At 40.8% G+C, this 19,723-nt stretch overlaps 1 protein-coding gene across 2 annotated transcripts in view; it reads right to left on the reverse strand.

Moving 5' to 3' along the window:
- Nucleotides 1-19,723, reverse strand: part of TTN (titin) — a 307,719-nt gene that overhangs the window by 210,878 nt on the left and 77,118 nt on the right. For both annotated transcript variants that reach the window (XM_065560805.1, XM_065560804.1), the window contains exons 67-96: nt 19,436-19,717; nt 18,528-18,806; nt 18,135-18,416; nt 17,071-17,349; nt 16,683-16,970; nt 16,194-16,472; nt 15,821-16,099; nt 15,439-15,717; nt 15,034-15,321; nt 14,601-14,888; nt 13,302-13,583; nt 12,008-12,286; nt 11,618-11,899; nt 11,178-11,456; nt 10,790-11,077; nt 10,330-10,608; nt 9,912-10,190; nt 9,530-9,808; nt 9,126-9,413; nt 8,697-8,984; nt 5,911-6,192; nt 5,349-5,627; nt 4,958-5,239; nt 4,569-4,847; nt 2,805-3,092; nt 2,366-2,644; nt 1,999-2,277; nt 1,629-1,907; nt 795-1,082; nt 346-633 (exon numbers count right to left, since the gene is read on the reverse strand). In XM_065560805.1, the coding sequence (XP_065416877.1) occupies nt 346-633; nt 795-1,082; nt 1,629-1,907; nt 1,999-2,277; nt 2,366-2,644; nt 2,805-3,092; nt 4,569-4,847; nt 4,958-5,239; nt 5,349-5,627; nt 5,911-6,192; nt 8,697-8,984; nt 9,126-9,413; nt 9,530-9,808; nt 9,912-10,190; nt 10,330-10,608; nt 10,790-11,077; nt 11,178-11,456; nt 11,618-11,899; nt 12,008-12,286; nt 13,302-13,583; nt 14,601-14,888; nt 15,034-15,321; nt 15,439-15,717; nt 15,821-16,099; nt 16,194-16,472; nt 16,683-16,970; nt 17,071-17,349; nt 18,135-18,416; nt 18,528-18,806; nt 19,436-19,717 (8,469 nt within the window). The remainder of the gene's footprint in view (nt 1-345; nt 634-794; nt 1,083-1,628; nt 1,908-1,998; nt 2,278-2,365; nt 2,645-2,804; nt 3,093-4,568; nt 4,848-4,957; nt 5,240-5,348; nt 5,628-5,910; nt 6,193-8,696; nt 8,985-9,125; nt 9,414-9,529; nt 9,809-9,911; nt 10,191-10,329; nt 10,609-10,789; nt 11,078-11,177; nt 11,457-11,617; nt 11,900-12,007; nt 12,287-13,301; nt 13,584-14,600; nt 14,889-15,033; nt 15,322-15,438; nt 15,718-15,820; nt 16,100-16,193; nt 16,473-16,682; nt 16,971-17,070; nt 17,350-18,134; nt 18,417-18,527; nt 18,807-19,435; nt 19,718-19,723) is intronic.

Genomic DNA, 19,723 nt, shown 5'->3' on the forward strand with positions numbered 1-19,723 from the left:
GATGTGGAGTTTTATTAGTTATGAAAAAAATCCTTTTTTAAAGAAATCCGGACTTTAGGTATAAGCAACAAGAAACAAACCAGACTTTTGTATTAATCATTTAGAATGGCAAAGTCTGCAAAGTTGCAAAGAAAATAAGATTAAAGAAAACATTATCTCCACTCCTCAATTCTCCCTAAACCTTCCTTCAAAAATCTTTCGGTCCCTCCTGATAAATCCTTTAAAATACACATTCCTAATCCACAGATTCAGAAGATGGTCTCCAATTTATCTCACAACAAGACTTATTTCTTTCAGATATAAAGGAATTCAATGTGCACATCATACACGTGAATCAGGCAATACCTTTAATACTAAGCTGAGCTGCGCAGGAGTCCTTTCCAACTTCATTGCTAGCATGGCATGTATACGTTCCAGAGTCTGCATTGTCAGCATTCAGAACTGTCAAATGGGCTATGTTTTCTACATAACTGATCTGGTATTTTCCTCCAGTCCGTATCTCTTGGTTATTTTTTGCCCAAGTGACCTTAATTGGTTGTGTTCCTGATATGTGACATTCAAAGTCAGCACTATCCCCAGCAAAAGCATCCGTGGGTGCAATTGGGATGTCAAACAATGGAGGATTCTTCCCTTCTACAGGGTGAAAGAAACAGAAAAACACGTATAGCTTTTAAAAGCTCAATTAGTTTAAAGCATATTGTTAAACAAATGTTGCACCTATTGTTTTAAGTTAAGATGGAAATGAAAAAATGACCTGGTGACGTTAAAGGGAAATTATTTAATAACCAACCAACCTGTAAGCACGAGGCTGGCACTGGAAGAAGCAGTTCCAATAGCATTGGAAGCTGTACAAGTGTATTGCCCAGCAAGGCTCTTGTCAGTCTGCAAAAACTGGAGAGTGGCTACGTTATTTAAGAAGGAGGTTTGCACATTGTAGCCATCTTGGATATGTACGCCGTCTTTAGACCAGGATACTTCAATCGGTTCTGAGCCGGTTATGCCGCAATCAAATGTAACTGGTAAGCCAACAGTTTCATGAATGTCTCTCAAAGTTCGTGTGAATGAAGGAGGAAGTTTACGTTCTGCAAGCAAAGAAGTATAGCACAATGAAAGCTTTGGGAAGTTATCCAGCTTTGGTGAATTTTCCAGTAAGCACTGCCTAAGAAGACTCTAAATTGTGGTATAGATTGGGCAGATTTACAGGAAGATAATGGAAGATCCAGTCATTGTTTTCAACCAACTTGCCTAATATCAAACAGTAAAAGGCCCACAAAGAATGAAGGAGATTATTTGTTAGATCATTTAGCTTGTGGGTTGGTGTCAAGAGACCGCTCTGCACAACCGGTAATGTGGTTTTAAAGTTCTGATTAATAGTCTCACATTTTCTACATTGGAAAGAGCTGGAAGAATGCCCTATTCTGAAGGGGGAAAATCAGAAGCCAGTATCCGTTAGAGAGAGCGCTGGTTAACTAAAGATTGACATTGGGAATGACTTTCCAGCCAGACTTTCACTAGTAAAAGGTAATCAATGCTGAGGGAGTTCTAGACAGGGGTGGTCTCTAGCTGGTCAGGTAGAGGCACAGAGTGTTCCTAAGAACCTTTTAAATATGTTAACATGAATTATTCACCTTGAACAGAAAGCAAAGCTGATGAAGAAGCTTCTCCAACACTGTTTTCTGCTTTGCATATATACTCCCCACTATCACCGCTATCCACCTGGCCGAAAACCAAAGTGGCAACGTTGTTCTTAAAGTGCATTTTAGAGGTAGGAGTTGCTCTTAGTTTCGTATCTCCTTTGTACCATGATACAATGATTTCTGGTGTGCCAGCAACTTGGCATTGTAATGACGCAGAATCCCCAACTGTCACCTGAGCAGGTTCCAAGCATGTAACAAAATAAGGTGGTTCTAAAGAACAAAGACACATGATTAATTCCAAAATTTAAATATCACAATGACTATTACTATAAAAAAGATCCTTTGTGGAATGAGGACACACCTAATACTGAGACGTCAGCTTGACAAAGATCTCGTCCAGAATCATTCTCAATGTGGCAAGTGTACTGTCCCTGATCTTCTATTTTACTACTGGGAACTTCCAGTATGGCAGAGGTTTCTGTGGTAGTGATGCTGCATTTTTCAGAATGAGCTACTTCGAATCCATTTTTCTTCCACAAGACTGCAATCGGAGGGGTACCAGAGTACGTGCATTCCAGAATTAATGGTTTTCCTTTCTCTACACTGAGATTATTCAGTTTTTTCACAAATTTGGCTGGTTCTACAGTGAACATTATGAAGATAAAAGTTAAAAGTTGACACCAAGAGATTTTTTTAAAGAAATGTATGTAATTGCGAGCCGGACAAACCTTTTACAAAGAGCTGTGTTGTGCAAGAAACTTTGCCAGCCTCATTAGTGACCAGACAGGTGTAGTCTCCACTTTGGAGTGGCTGTACGTCAAACAGCTCCAGTTGTGCAACTGCATTTTCTAAGGAGATGTTGCATCTATGTCCCGGCACTAGTTCAACGCTTCCTTTGAACCATTTAACATCCAGTGGAGAGGTGCCTTTTAGGATACTAGTAAAAGTTATATTTGCTCCAGATAAAACTTGCAGGGGATCAGGTTTCTTCACGAAAGAAGGGGGTTCTAAAGACACACAAAAAAGACAAGTGCACTTTGATGAAGAGTAAAATATTCCCATACGAAACACAGGTGAATAGACTCATAGAAACAGACCCCAAAATGTAAGCAATCCACAAAGAAACTAGTTTATATCTGGAAGCTCTGCCTAGTTCTAGATACTAACCTCTAACAGTCAAATATGCACTGCATTCATCAGATCCAGCTACGTTAGTAGCTGTGCATGAGTAAGTTCCCATATCAGATTCCTTTAGTGAGTTCACTTTCAAAGAGCAAGCATTGTCTGTAAGGGTCGTCTGATACTTGTCTCCACTAGTGACCTCATATCCATCATGGAACCAAGAGACAGAAATAGGTGGTGATCCATACACTTTGCACTCCAGAACAACAGAGGAACCCAACAGACCATTGGTTTCTTTCAGTTGTCTTGTGAAAGAAGGAGGTATAATGCGATCTGTATAGGATAAAACACAGCTATAAATATTACAAGAGTATAACTTAAAAGGGAGATGGTTTCCAGGCATCTAGCAGAAACACCACACTTGCCTTTGGCACACCTATGTTGGCTTGGGAGAATCCAAAGCAGGCCTACAATTCAACCCTTGAGGCCTGAGGTACTGAGAGAAGATAAGAACCGGTTGCAGTATACTCTCTTATGCTGTCACTCACCCCTTCTGAGTGTCACCTTTCTTCTTTTGTTTTTTCAATACTTTCTCATAAGGAGAAGAACTGTATTGCACTATCTGGGACATGCAGACTCAGTTGATGAGACTGACCCCAAGCAACAGCCTCATCTTGGAGTCAGGTGAAAAATGCTTCAACCTACTCCCTCCCTCCATGAGCTCCACAACACTAGTGGGCCCACATAGGGTGCCTAAGGTCACATTAGTAGTGAGTCTTCCCAGAGTGGCAGCAGCCTGACATGACATCAAAGGAAGCAGTTGTTGTGTAATGCCTTGTCATAAATGAAGGGGCTGGGCAGGAGCTCCCTTTTATGGACACCCAGCCAGCCAGTTAGCTATAAAATCCCTGTTAGTAGCTATTCTCTATTTGCTTTACCTGTAAAGGGTTAACAAGACCACAGGTAAAAGGAAGAGAGTGGATACATGACCAAAAGAGCGAATGGGAGGGCTAGAACTTTTTATAATTTATAATAAAAAATTCCCTTTGTCTATCTGTGGTTGTTCTACAGAGACACATCGTAGCAGTGCTATAAAAAGCTTTAAGCTAGGTATGAAAAATCATCAGATCATATCTAGAACTACTTATTTGAAACCCCAGATATGTAAGTAGATCAGAAAATGTTTAGGAAAACGTGATTAGGCTTATTTCTTTTATTTTGTAAGGCTTGTGGGCTCCTTTGTGCTAACCCCAGGTGCTTTTGTTTTGCTTGTAACCTTTAAGTTGGACCTCAATAAAGTTATTTTGATGGTTAATCCTTATAAGTGGTTCTTTTTAAATCTAGCAAAGAGCCTAAGTTCCAAATGTATTTTCTTCTTTTTTGTTTTTAATAAAATTTAACTTTTTAAAAACAGAATTGACTTTTTGTGTCCTAAGAGGTGTGCATAGATTGTTTAATTAGCTGGTGGCAACAGCTGATTTCCTTTCTTTCTTTCTCAGCTCTCCCTGGAGGGGGGGGCGGTAAAAGGGCTTGAGGGTACCACACAGGGAGGAATTCCCAAGTGCGCCTTCCTGGGTCCCAAAGGGTTTTTTTGCACTTGGGTGGTGGCAGCATCTACCCATCCAAGGTCAGAGAGAAGCTGTAACCTTGGGAGTTTAATACAAGCTTGGAATGGCCAGTATTAATTTTTAAAATCCTTGTGGGGCCCCCACCTTCTGCACTCAAAGTGCCAGAGTGGGGAATCAGCCTTGACACGCCTTTTAAAGAAATGGTAAGAATCAAAGATAATTCACAAGTTAATCAACTAACCTGAAACACGCACTGAAGCTGTGCACCTGCTTTGACCAACACTGTTTTTCACCTCAAAAGAATACTCCCCACTGTCTTCTACTGCTGCATTGTGGATCTTAAGCCCAGACACTTTGTTGAAGAAGCTAATTTTGTATTTGTGATCAGTAGACAGCTCATTCCCATCCTTAAACCACTTAGTGGTAAGCTCCGGTGTGCCGTCCACTGTGCATTCTAGAGTACAAGAGTCTCCAGAGGTGACTTTCATTGGGCCGGGCTTCTCTACAATGACTGCAGGTTCTGAAATGAGATGCAAATCACAGCCATATTTGATGACAGGACAGGAGATGCAATCAGTTTGTTAAGTGAGGTTAAAATATTCTATATTGTTTTGTTTCCTTGTTACCAACCTAGAACTGACAGAGTGGCAAAGCACTCCTGAACGCCAGCGTCATTTTTGATCTGACAGATGTATTTTCCAGCACTGGCTGGTTCCGCATTTCCAATCCGTAGAGTTGCAACATTTTCTGAATAGGAAATCCAAAGATTTTCGCTTTCTCTAACGATTTCCCCTTTGTCTTTCAGCCACAGAACAGAAATGGGCTGGGCACCTTCTACTGTGGCCTGCAGCTCAACTGGGTCCCCAACTACAGCAGTGAAATCACTGAGCTTCTTCACAAAAATTGGTGGTGCTGGTGAAGAGAAGATACGTCATGTTAAAACCGCAAGGAGAGTGCCCGAAGAGAGTGACGAGAATGACACGATGCTAGGAATAACGGATGTGTAAATCATTAAACAAACCTCTTAGCGTTATAGAGGAAATGCAAGTGTCACTTCCTACATCATTTACGGCCTTACAGTGATATTCGCCGACGTCTGCGTCACCCAGGCTAAGGATGTGAATACTAGCAAGGTAGTTCTCGGACATGATTTTGTACTTCTTGCTACTTTTAATTTCTCTTTTGTCCTTATACCATGAAATTTGGAACGGAGGAGTGCCCCGAAGCTCACACTCAAGGTGGACATCTGAACCTTTCAAAGTCTCAACTGGATGGGGTTTCTTGCTGAAAACAGGGGGTTCTATGAAAAGAAGAAATTTGAGTTTCTGTTAATTCAGATGGGGACATAACAGAAAAAGGAACATTTAAACAGTAAATTGTATCACTATGTTGGACTGATATGGAAGGGGAAAGACACGAGTCACAATAAGAGATGGCTCCCATGTCATAGCACCCTGGTAAAATCCGTACCCTGAGTTCTCAGAAGGCAGCACTCGCCTATCTGACTGAAGAGAAGATTTATTAACCTTCCACAGCAGATTAAAAGGAGGATCCGACAAAAAAGGGAGGAGTGGGGTTCTGACCTTTCACTTTCAACGAAGTACTGGTGTTTGCAGTGCCCGCTGCATTGCGAGCTTCACAAGTGTAGTCTCCACTGTCTTCCACACTGAGATTGTGCATTTCAATGACTGCCACGGCGTCAACAAAGGACATTCTGTATTTTTCGCTATCGTGGATTTCAGCTTCGTCTTTGTACCAGGTGACTTTGATTTCTGGAGACCCGCCTATTTTGCATTCATATGTAGTGGAATCGTGCTGTTTCACAACTCTAGAGGAGTCTAGCTTCTTACTAAACCTTGGTGGTTCTATGAAACCAAAGGACAAGAGTAAACAAGATGATTCACTAAACTGCACTGATCCATTAAAATATTCCCTCAATTAAATATCTAACCGAAAGCACATACTTATTTGGGTCGTGGGGGAAGAGTAGAAATATCTACAGAATGTGCATTTACACCTGCCGGTGATATATCTGGTGGCAGCATAACAGAAACGAATACACAGCATACATAACAAACAAAAGCAGGGGAGTTTCTTTGTGCGTCTTTTCCAATGGTTTGTATATGTAGAATGATTTTCCGAGTTCCTTGGAGAGATTACTACATATTTATTTTACACAAAAATATTGTTTACTGAATTGACATATATGTAACTTACAATAGGTTATATATCATATAACCAGACTTTCAAACAGCTACTGCACGAAAACTAGATATATATTGACGTGATTCACTGAAATATTCAACTCTTACTGTGGGTGACAGAGTCTTAAAATGCCAAATTTTCAGCTGACGTGTGCTCGTTAGAAGTTCCATAGATTTCAGCTGATGTGTGACTTTGACCATGACAGAAATTTATATTGAATTCTGTCCACGTTATATGTATGGAAGGGAATTCTATATCAGTTTCTGCTATATCATTTAGGGTATACATACCTGGTATATATGTATATGTATATGGCTAAAGTCTGTTTCTTGATCTGCCTTTCGGGCAAAAGTACATTAATTACGTATAAAGCCTCTGTTTAAGCTTTTAAATTTAGTTTATCTTATTTTACTTTTCTGCTCTAGGTCTCTTTCTGCCGCTTTTGTACAGAACTGATTTTTAAGTAATGATTAGCGCTATGAGGGTAAGGAAAAAAACGTGCAACAGAAGCATCATGTTCAAAACAACTAAGCTAACACACATATTATTAAGACAGGTGTTTGCACTTAATGGCAATTGACCAAGATATTTATATTTCTGATGCCATCGCTATATTGTGTAGGGAATTCAGCATATATATCAAAGACGTGTCTAATAATATAAATAAATTTCAACAATACATGTATTTAACCAATCTTTATTGAAAAATTTAGAGGGTGGTAATGCTTCTGTTCATGCTAGCTGTCTCAGAAAATGGAAGTAAGTAATGCGTTTTATCTGCAGAGTGTTTAACACTTGATGTAAAAGAAGAACACTATCAATATTAAGGCCCTGAGTCAACAAGGTAATTACGCTCTAGCAAAGGTCAAGAATGTGAGTTTCACTGAACGCGCGTGTTTAAATGTAGACATTTTCTTGAGCCCCTGGCTGAACTGGGCCCTATATTTGCCACATAATAATACGTTTTCCGGTATGATTGTTATTCATTCGTTGAAAATTATAAATAAAAATAATGTCATTTTGTGCTAGTTTTGATCAGAGGAGTTTCGGTTACTCATTCTGCAACCAGATGTAAATTCATTTAAGTGCCTTCCAGATGCACATTTTTAAGGCAGCAGATTAGAAATAAATAGTTGTTAATATTATTTAAAATTATCTTTAAGGGAAAAAATAAAACGTCCTTACGAAGACACACCCTTTAAAGAGTCTACACTCATCCTGTCTAAGGATCAATGGGAATTACAGATCCAGAACATAAACCCAAAGGGCCTGCCCACATGAAGGAAATCACAATGGTGAAAATCCCTAATATACTCTATTTCCCCATATTAAGTATCCTCACACCGTCTTGTCAACTATCTAAAATGGACCATCTTGATTATCACTACAAAAGTTTTTTTTCTCCTGCTGATAATAGCTCATCTTAATTAATTAGCCTCTTATAGTTGGTATGGCTACTTCCACTTTTTCATGTTATATATATATATATATTCTTCCTATATGTTCCATTCTATTCATCTAATGAAGTGGGCTGTAGCCCACGAAAGCTTATGTTCAAATAAATGTGTTAGTCTCTAAGGTGCCACAAGTACTCCCGTTCTTTTTCCTAACATACTGGTGTAGTTTACACCAAAGCAGATTAGTCCGATCACAAATGTAGAGATACGAAGAATCCATATAACAGGGGTCGGCAACGTTCGGCACCCGGCTCGCCAGGGTAAGCACCTTACCCTGGCGAGCCGCGTGCCAAACGTTGCCGACCCCTGCCATATACTATACAGGTGAGCAGAATACTGGTGGGAAAAAAATGTTTCTACCCCAGGATACTGTCAGCTGCTAAAATTTTCATATTGAGACTCTTGGTGTGGGAGAGGAGAATTTGCCTTTAGGAGGTAAAAGGATTTTGCTCAGCAATCGCGTCAGCGATCAAGATGTAATATGATTCAATCCTAAAAAAAACATCAAGGTGAAAATTGCTGCTGTCAAAATCCTGGACAACGTGTTTGCTCTACCTCACCACAATGGGTTCTCGTTTTAAGTCGATTTAACGCTTTTCAGTTTTGCGCCCTTTGAAAGATAAAAGAAGAAGCACGGCATTGTTTTGTTTCTCTAACAAGGTAAAAGGCTTGGCAAGAAGACGACAAAGCATTGCGTTCTTAAATACCTTTCACACTTAGCTGCGCTGCGCAAGAATCCTTTCCAGCATTGTTGCTCGCAGAACAAGTGTATAGTCCGGAGTCTCCTTTGCCTACTTTTAGAACTGTCAAGCTGGCTGTGTTTTCCACCAGGGTGATCTTGTAGTTGCCCCCAGGACGGATATCTCTGTTATCTTTTGCCCAAGTGACTTTTAGTGGCGCCGATCCGGTGACGTGGCATTTAAAGGAACCACTTGCTCCAAGAGCCACCTCAATGGGTTCTGGTTTCACATCAAAGACAGGAGGTCTCAGATGCTCTAAAAATGGAAAGAAACACCATAACTCTCACAGCTGCTGCTTCACCGCCACGCAATCAGACCGTTTGGCATTCCACAACAACGCAGTATCTTCTGTTTGTTTAAAGCCAATGGCCGGGACAAGATTTAGCAGCTACCAACCTGTGAGGAGGAGCTTGGCACTGGAAGAAGCAGTCCCAAGAGCATTGTGAGCTGAGCACGAGTATTGGCCACAGTGAGCCATGTCGGTCTGCAAGATCTGAAGAGTTGCTACGTTATTTAAGAATGTTGTTTGCATGTTATCATCATCGTGTAATAGCACCCCATCCTTATGCCATGACAGCTGAATAGGTTCCGAGCCATTTATGCGACAATCAAAGGTAACGGGGGAACCAACAGTCTCCTGAATGTCTTTTAGTTTTCTTGCAAAGGTCGGTGGAAACTTACGGTCTGCAAGAAAATAAGTAGGAAATAAGGCATCCTGCCAACCTGCAGACAATTTGCATTTACGATAAGCCTGTTACTATAAAGAGTCATTACTGAAATATTTGAAATGAAACCATCACCTTTAACAGTTAGCAGAGCCGTGGAAGAAGCAAAGCCAACACTGTTTTCTGCTTTGCAGACGTATTCTCCAAGGTCACTGCTCTCCACCTGGTTGAAAACTAGCGCGGCCACATTATTTTTGAAGTACATTTTATAAGCAGGGGTCGATCTTAATTTTGTATCTTCTTTGTACCAGGAGACTTTGATTTCCGGCGTCCCAGCAATTTGGCACTGAAAAGATGCGGTCTCCCCGACTGTCACCTCTACACGTTCCAAGTGTGTAACAAAATAAGGCGGTTCTAAAGCACAAATGATCGCAATCAGCATCACAGAAAAGAGAGCAAATCTTACACTGACCATTATTATTACAAGAGTGGTTAAGAATCGGAGATAGCAACACACCTAGGATTGATATTTGGCCTTGGCACATATCTGCTCCGGCATCATTGGCAACCTCGCAAGTGTATTCCCCTTCATCGTCTTTTGTACTGTTAGGAATTTCCAGCATGCCCGATTTTTCGGTAGTTGTTATGCTACATCTCGGGGACTGTGTTATATGGAAGCCATTCTTCTTCCATGTTACTGAAATAGGAGGAGTTCCTTTGTATGTGCTTTCCAGAAGGATGGATTTCCCTTGCTCTACACTGGAATCACTTAATTTCTTCACAAATGTTGCTGGTTCTACAGTAACAAAATGGAAGGCAAAAAGTCAAATAGAAGAAGGGGGGAAAACCAAGATATTCACAAATCTTTGCGCGCGCACGCATCCACACACAAATAATAAATAAGAATAAGAACAATAGCAGCAATCGAGACAAACCTTTCACAAAAAGATGAGTGGTACAAGACACGCTGCCAGCGTCATTAGTGACCCGACAGGTGTAATCTCCACTGTGGAGTGGTTCTACTTCATACAATTCCAGTTCTGCAACTGTATCCTCCAAAGAGATGTTGCAGGTACTATCTGACACAAGTTCTCTGATGCCTCTAAACCAGTTAACTTTGAACGGGGCCGTTCCTTTTATGAGACTCGTGAATGTTACACTCATCCCAGGTAGAACTTCCACGGGATCGGGTGTCTTCGCAAATGAGGGTGGTTCTAGACATACATAAAGAAGTTAAGACACATACACAAATTAGTGTGATCGTTACGTTTGAAGATGAAAACCAAATCAGAGTTTGGCTGAAGATTTATAGGCGCGCTGAAAATTGCCAAGGAAGAAATAGCAGCAAATGGAGGAAGCATTTTGCCTAAGGCACCTTGGCCCTCTTTTACTGACCTTGTACAATCAAAAAGGCGCTGCATTCATCAGAGCCAGCGGCATTTGCCGCGGCACAGGTGTAAGGTCCGGTATCTGATGAGTCCAATGCATTCAGTTTCAAACCACAAACATCGTCTGAAAATGAGACTTCATATTTGTCTCCACTAACAATCTCATTTCCATCTTGGAACCAGGCAACTGAAATGGGTGGTGATCCAGAAACTTTGCACTCCAGCAGCGCTGAGGAACCCAGCACCCCGCATGTTTCCTTTAACTTCCTTGTGAAAAAAGGAGGGACAATGCGATCTGCGTAGAAAAAGGCGACAAAACCACGGGTTGGTTTGTTTTTAATTAAAATTTAAGAAAAGACAGCACTAAATGACTACTAAGGTAGTAGCCAGCTAACCTGAAACATCAACCGAGGATGTACAGCTACTTTCACCAACTTCGTTTTTCACTTCAAATGTGTACAGTCCCCTGTCTCCCGCCTCCGCAGAAAGAACTTTCAACGTAGCTACTTTGTTGAAAAAGGTGATTTGATATTTGCGGCCACTCTGTAGTTCTCGTCCATCCTTAGACCACTTTGTAATAAGTTCTGGTGTTCCACCCACTGTGCACTCTAATGTAAATGAATTCCCAGCCGTAACGGACATCGGTTCTGGCTTCTCTAAAATGACTGCTGGTTCTGAAAGAAGAAAAAGCCGTCTAATCGGTAAAATCTCATTGTAAAGCCGAAAATTCATAATGAAATAGCAAATTATCGAAAGCTGCTTTTGTGTCCCGGAAGTATGATTACACGGCGCACGCGATTTTATTTTTTATTGTGGGCTAGAAGCTTTTACCAACCTAATACTTGTAAAAATGCCGAGCACTCCCTCATCCCCGCGTCATTTTTGATCTGGCAGATGTACTTTCCAACATTGGCTCCTTCTGCGGTTGCGAGCTCGAGAGTAGCAATATTATCCATAAAGGATATCTGAACATTTTCGCTTTCTCTGATGATTTCGCCTTTATCCTTAAGCCACAGAACCGAAATAGGTTGAGAGCCTTCCACCACAGCCTGCAGAGCGGTCGGTTCCCCCACAAAGGCTACAGTGTCACTTAACTTCTGAACAAATCTCGGAGGTTCTAATGATGGGAAGAGTCATAGTAAAAATGTCAGTCAGCTTTAGAGAGAAATAGCCATAATGCCAAGAAAAGAAAACGTGAATGCTGCGTCTGCTCCTTTATACAAACCTTTGAATTTCACAGCGCAAACACAAGTGTCACTTCCCACTTCATTCATGGCTTTGCATTGGTACTCCCCAGTGTCTGAAGCTTCAAGGTTAAGAATGTGAACGCTGGCTGTGAAGTCTTTAGATGTAACTTTGAACTTCTTACTGCTTCTGACTTGCCTCCTGTCTTTGAACCAGGCTACTTCGAATGGTGGGGTTCCCGAAATTTCACACTGAATGACAACATCCGAACCTTTAAGTGTGTCTACCGGGGTAGGTTTCTTGCTAAAAACCGGAGGTTCTATAAAAAAGAATAACATCAGAGCCTATAAGTGTGTTTGGATAGGTTTCTCGTTAACAACACGGGCCAAGATATTCAGAAATAGGAGCCTAAAAAGTTATGCTCGTAAAGTCATATTTAGACTTCCAAATGTGACCTAGCTTTCGAAAGTGCTGAGCAGCTAACAGTTCACATACTTATTTCTACATCTATAAATTCCTAGTATAGAAATGTGATACCTATGCAAATACTTTGAATTCAGAAATCCTATTCATTTTCCCAAACAGAGGATGTTAATAAGGATAGGCTTCTCTTGGCTTGACCTTCAAGACACTTCACTTTAGCCCGCCCTACGATCGGATCTATTAATTTCGTCCACTTCAGCTTCCTCTCTTCTAAAATTTCTAGACTTTAGTGCCAGTCCGCCTCTCCCAGCCACGCCTACGTTCTTTCCCATGCTGCCCTTATGCATGACACAGCTCCCCAAAATTGATAAATCCGCTACCCTGTGAATGCCTTCTCACATTCCACTTCTGCCAGGATACTCGCAGAGCTCTGACCGCTGATAGAGAGTAGGTAGAGAGCTGGCTACAAGGAATACCCAACTACTTTACACCAAAACAACGTGGTAGTCCTATTCCTGTTTCTTTCTCCTCCCTTGGCCTATCACCTAGCTATTCGTCCCATTCACCTGTTGCATCTTGTCATTAGACAAGGATGGAAGGCCTTTATGGAAGGGACTGCCTCCTTACTGCGTGTTTATACAGCGCCTTGCACTATGGGTCCCCGACTGGGTTCTCTAAATACTGCAGCTACTAATGCCAATAATGTGTGATACACACAGTCATTTGGGTTAGGATGGGATCTTGCTCCAAGTATTTTGCTATTTACGTCGGTGGAAGCAGGACGGAGCAATCTTTTGAAGCAGCTTTTTAGATTGATTTTGCTATTTTGAGAGTGCACAGTCGCTTAGGTAAAGGCACTGCGTAAGAATGGAAGGAAATAAGAAAAGAAACGTGAAATAAAGGCTTCTAACCTTTTACTGTGACAACAGTACTGCAGCTTGCAGTACCAGCAGAATTGTGTGCTTCACAAATGTAATCTCCACTGTCTTCAATGTTAGCATCAGTAATGGTGAGAACTGCCACAGAGTCACTGAATGAGATCCTGTATTTTTCACTAGCATGGATCTCAGTGTCGTTCCTGTACCACACAACTTTGATTTCGGGGGAGCCACTTATCTGACATTCAAGTTGAACTGAATCCCCCTGTTTCGCGAATCTTGAAGCTTCTAGTTTCTTAACAAACTTTGGTGCTTCTATAAACGAAATAAATAAATATAAATAAACAACATTCAGTTTTTCTCAAAATGATTTTATCAAAATGATTGTGTAGAATAAGCGCCCTTGAGAGGATAAGAATTTTGTAACTTGCTAGAATACCACAGGGACAAAATTAAATTAGGCTTGCCTTCGAATGACAAAAAGAAGGGAGAAGAAGATGAAAACAATATCTAAAGCTAAATTATGTTCCCAGCTACACAAATAGAAATGCAGAAACACTCCACTGAGCCCAAAGGAGTTGCTCCAAAGCATGAACGACATCTGTGGTGAAAATTCAGGCCCCAATGAAGTCAATGGGAATTTTGTCATTGGCTTCATCAGGGCCAAAATTTATGTATATATAAGCGTGTAGGCTCTCCCTCTGTATACACATCTACACAATTTTAAACCTAAAAAAATCCATGCAAGTTTTGGGATGAAGACCATGGATGGTTCATACTCCAGTGTAGTTCACCCATTCATAAAAGGTAAGTGAAATATCCATTAAAGTTGAATGGATCCAGTTGAAGACTTAATTGACGACCGTTTACTGCCCTAAAATACACAATAAAAAGACACTACCTTTTTTCCAATTTCTAAGTTTTATCAGTTTGCTATTTTATCTACAAAAATCTTCCAAACGCCTCTACATAAAAGTGTCACCATATTCTAGCTTAAAAATTAAATCAATACTCAAAGAAGACAACCAAACTTAGAAAAAGACATGGAAGATAATAGATAAAACTACATATAACGTATAATGTCAAGAGGAATTAAGGGAGAAATTAACGCGTTTGCATATACAGTACACAAAATTTACGTTCTCAAACATTGCAGCATGAAAAACAAGATGAAGATTTAAAATCTATGATAGCCACCGTTTAATGTTTGTAGTTTGAAAAGGTCCTCTCAGTTTACCTCCAACATTTGAAGACACAGAGGGCGTAAAATAAAAAATTAACTATTTTTCTCCCAAGAAAACCTCACTAATAAGGCCTACTTAATACCAGTACCTTTGACATTAAGTTGGGCCGAGCAAAAGTTTTTTCCAACTTCGTTGCTAGCTTGGCAGGTATACTGGCCAGAGTCTCCTTTGCCTGCTCTCAGAATTCTCAGGTGAGCTGTGTTTGCTATAAAGGTAATATTATAGTTTCCTCCCGTTCGGATCTCTCTGCCATCTTTTGCCCAGGTGACATGTATTGGTTGGGCTCCAGTAACATGACATTCGAAATCAGCACTTTCTCCAGTAGGAACTTCCATGGATGCAGGTGTTATATCAAAGAAGGGAGGTTGCTTGGGTTCTAGAAATTAAAAGTAACAGTAGAATACTGATTGCTTTGTATTCTCATTGAAAGAGTCATCAAACATTGTGGAGATCAGTTCACGTACAAAGAACAAAAAACTAGACCATGCTTTCAATATGAAAAGATTCAAGAGCAAACGAACCTGAGACCGTGAGCCTAGCGCTGGAGGTAGCAGTTCCAACAGCATTGGTAGCTGTGCAAGAGTATTGTGCAGTGTGACTCATCTCAGTTTGAGACAGCTGGAGAATCGCTACATTATCTACGAATGAGGTTTGCACGTTATGGTCATCTCTTAAAGGTACACCATTTTTATACCAAGTCACGCTAATAGGCTCTGAGCCATTTAGACGACAGGTAAATTTAACTGGTAAGCCAACTGTTTGTTCGATGTCCTTTAATTTCCTTGCAAAGGAAGGCGGAAGTTTGCGCGCTGTAAAAAAAACCAAGTATGTAATAAATGTGTTGTGTGGATTTTTTCTATACTGAAAGTTTTGCTAGAAAGAGCTAAAAAGAGTAGTTTTGAACAAGCAAACCTAATAATCATCACCTTGAACTGTTAAGAGAGCCTTTGTAGTTGCAGTTCCTACACTGTTTTCTGCTTTGCAGATATATTCTCCGCTGTCATTGTTATCCACTTTGTTAAAAACTAGAGTAGCAACATTGTCTCTAAAGAACATTTTATACTCAGGACTAGATCTCAGTTTTGTATCTCCTTTGTACCAAGACACTGTAATTTCTGGTGTTCCAGCAACTTGGCAATGTAAAGTTGTATAATCTCCAACTGACACTTCCAGAGGTCCCAAGTGTGTAACAAAATAAGGAGGTTCTAAAAAAAACCAAATAGTCAGAATGAGTAAGGAATATTTATACCTTAGGAGCGACGCTCTGATAAGCATGATGAAGAAAAATTAAATAACATGATAACACACCTAATGTAGACACTAGTGCTTCACAAACGTCCCCTCCCGCCTCGTTCTCAACATGGCAAGTGTATTCTCCTTCATCATCTTTTGTACTATTGAGAATTTCCAGAATGCAAGATTTTTCCGTTGTGATGATGCTGCATTTTTCAGACTGAGTTATAGTTTTGCCATTCTTCTTCCATTCAATCGAGATTGGGAGGCTACCAGTGTATGTGCTTTCCAGAACTATGGATTTTCCTGGCTCAACACAGTGATCACTCAATTTCTTCACAAACACCGCTGGTTCTAATGAGCAATAAAAAGTCGAAAATATTGAGTCCAACTGTACGAAGATGTATATATTTTAGAGAAAAAACGAGACATTTCAATCTGTACAAACCTTTTACAGAAAGACGTGCTGTACAAGATGCTTTTCCAGCATCGTTAGTCACTAGGCAAGTATAATCTCCGCTCTGAAGCGGACCAACATCAAACAACTCCAGTTCTGCAACCGAATCCTCCAAATAGACGTTACATTTATCCCCCGGCACCAGTTCATTGACCCCTCTAAACCAGTTCACCTTGAATGGAGGGGTTCCTCTGATAACGCTTGTGAAAGTTACACTTGTGCCTGGTAAAACATCCGAGGGTTCGGGCTTCTTCACAAAAGAGGGTGGTTCTAAACAATTTTTTTAAAAAAGTCAAGTCAATATCAAATAAACCTGATCTTTACATGTACAATGTGAAGATGAAGAGCAAAACATTTTATGTTCGAATGAATAGTTTCCCTCCAAATATGACCAGAAAATAAGAGACATTTCCAAGAAAGAAAAATTGTTATACAGAAGAGGATTTATGGCAAAGAGCTAATTGGCCATCTCATACTGACCTTGTACGTTTAATACAGCTCTGCATTCATCAGACCCGGCTACATTAGTAGCTTTACAGGTGTAACTTCCCGTATCTGATGAGTTCAGTGAATTCAGTTGCAAAACACAGAGGTTATCTGAAAACGTGGTTTGATGTTTTTCTCCACTAACTATCTTATTTCCATCTTGAAACCAAGCGATTGAAATAGGTGGCGACCCAGATACTTTGCACTCCAGAAGCACCGAAGAACCTAGCACACCATTTGTTTCTTTTAATTTTCTTGTGAAAGAAGGCGGAATGATACGATCTGTGTAAGGAAATGTAACAAATCCACAGCGGTTTAAAAGGCAGGAACATTTCCCAAAGAAAAGCTCGGCGAAATGCAGAAGAAAAACTACCGAACCAACCTAAAACATCAACTGAGGCTGTGCAGCTGCTCTTCCCAACGTCGTTCTGCACGGCAAAGGTGTACAATCCGCTGTCTCCCTTTTCCGAATCGAGAATTTTAAGCGTAGATACCTTGTTATGGACGGTAATTTTGTATTTGTGGCTGCTTGTCAGTTCTTTCCCATCCTTAAACCAGCCAACTGAAAGTTCGGGTGTGCCCGCCACTTTGCACTCTAAAGTGCAAACATCTCCCACCGTCACTCTCATTGGTTCTGCCTTCTCTACAATGATTGCCGGCTCTGGAAGGAGATGTGAGCAACAGTCATTGTAAACAACTCATCTTACTCGCTAGCTTTCTATACTTTGTACCACCACATTAGTACAAATAACTGTTTTGACTGTATTTAACACAAATTGCATTGCAACCTGTCGAGTCAGGGAAGTTTATGAAACTTCCTTTCTCCCATTTGTCTGTCTATCTTACACTGTAAGTAGTTTTGGGGTAAGGACTATTTCTTACTATGTATTTGTGCAGCGCCCAGCACAATGAGGATCTTAGTTGGGGACTTTAGATGCTGTCCTAATATAAAATAAATAAATAAATAAATAAATAAATACAGAGGAAAAGAATAGTACGGACTCCACATCTGACCATATGTGTAAGACAAAGCGGTGACATTTTCTCCACTCGGTTTCCCCAGTCTCTCTCTCTCGGACCTCGACTGAGCAGAGGATAAGAGTTATGAATGGTGCCAAATTATGAAGTGGTTTCGTGACCAATAATAGTTGGGGACAAAGAGGTGGTCAGTTTCATTTCAATTTTAAAATCACACTCAAAAAGGTGTGTTGACCCCATATGTCACCTAGCCTCCTGAACTTTATAAAGATGGGCAGGGAATGCGCAACTTGGTGCTTACTTTATCTGTTCATTCCCTCTGAAGCACTTGGCATTGGCCATTGTCTGGAGACAGGATACTGGGCTAGATGGACCTTTGGGCTGACCCAGTTTGACTGTTCCTAGGTTCTTTTGGATGCAGGCATTCCCCCAGTCCCCCCGCGCCCCACCGTCACCTTTGTTACCAACCTAGAACTGTTAAGGTAGCCATACACTCCCGAGTTCCAGCATCATTGCTGATCTGACAGATATACTTCCCAGCGCTGCCTGGTTCTGCGTTTGCCAGCTGTAGAGTTGCAACGTTGTCTGCAAATGCAATCCTAGTGTTTTCACTTTCTCTAACGACGTCTTCCTTGTCTTTAAGCCACTGGACAGAAATTGGCTGAGAGCCTTCCACTGTTGCTTGTAATTCTACTGGTTCGCCAACCACAACTGAGATACTGTTTATTTTCGTCACGAATTTTGGTGGTTCTGAACAAGAAACATGTGATTGTAGTAAAGATCTCCAGCATTCGCGTAAGAAACCATCAATAAGCGTCTTCTATGCGGGACCTGACACAGATTCTATGCAAATAAACTCACCTTTCAGTTGTACAGTGCAAATGCAAGAGTCACTCCCGACCTCGTTCTGTGCTTTGCATTGGTATTCGCCAATGTCTGAGGCGTCGACATTAAGAATGTGAATACTCGCATGGTAATTTTTGGATGTAACCTTATACTTTTTACTGCTGCGGATTTGTCGCTTATCTTTATACCACGTGACTTCGAATGGGGGCGTTCCAGAAATTTCACATTCAAGACTCACATCAGTACCTTTGAGCATGTCTACTGGGGAAGGCTTCCTGCTAAACACAGGAGGTTCTACAAAAAGAAAAGCAGTTGGCATTGTTATAACGTTATTTGGCTATATGTAACGAACTGTAAAAGGATTCTTACTAAGTTACCACAGTAGCAGCAAGATTATGTTTTATGGGGAAAATCCGTGGAATGGATTTGTATTCTCCGGATTTTCTGGGCATATACTGTAATGAGCTCTGTCTGTTTTGGAGGCTGACAAGCAGACTTGTAGCAACTCTTTTAGCGAATATATACAAAGGAAACAACAGTGTTACAAAATAGGAGCTACTCCCATATGGCTGAACGCAGTAACACCCAATACCGTTATGTACAATTAAAATTAATCAGATTCCTGTTTCTGATCCTGAAAATTTCAGCGCCACGAGGCAGCAAATTTTAGGATTCTGAGAGTCATGGTGCAACTGAAGGAGTAATTTAGGAATAGCCTCCACATCCGTGAAGGATGGAGTAAGGGTAACATCTTTAAAATGACTTGCCCAGGCCCCGATGAAATATAGTAGAACGTGGCAGGAAGGACAGGAAGAAAAAGGCTGCCCCAGAAAAAGAAATAAGCAACGTTCACTTGTGAATGTCTGAGTGGAGAATCACCGAAAATTAAGTAGGAACTAATATGGGGAAGAATGATTTCTAACCTTTCACTATAACCTTAGTACTGCAGCTCGCCCTGCCAGCAGGATTGTAAGCTTCACATATGTAATCCCCACTGTCTTCAGTACTGAGATGGTTCATTTCAATCACTGCCACAGAATCACTGAAAGACATCCTGAATTTTTCACTGGCAATGATTTCATTGTCATTTCTGTACCACACCACTCGGATTTCTGGAGATCCACTTATTTTGCATTCAAATCGTGCGGAGTCACCGCGTTTTACTACTTTTGATGCTTCTAGCTTCTTAACAAACTTTGGAGGTTCTATGA

Source organism: Chrysemys picta, chromosome 11, assembly GCF_011386835.1.
Source record: "Chrysemys picta bellii isolate R12L10 chromosome 11, ASM1138683v2, whole genome shotgun sequence".
NCBI classification, from domain to species: domain Eukaryota; kingdom Metazoa; phylum Chordata; order Testudines; family Emydidae; genus Chrysemys; species Chrysemys picta.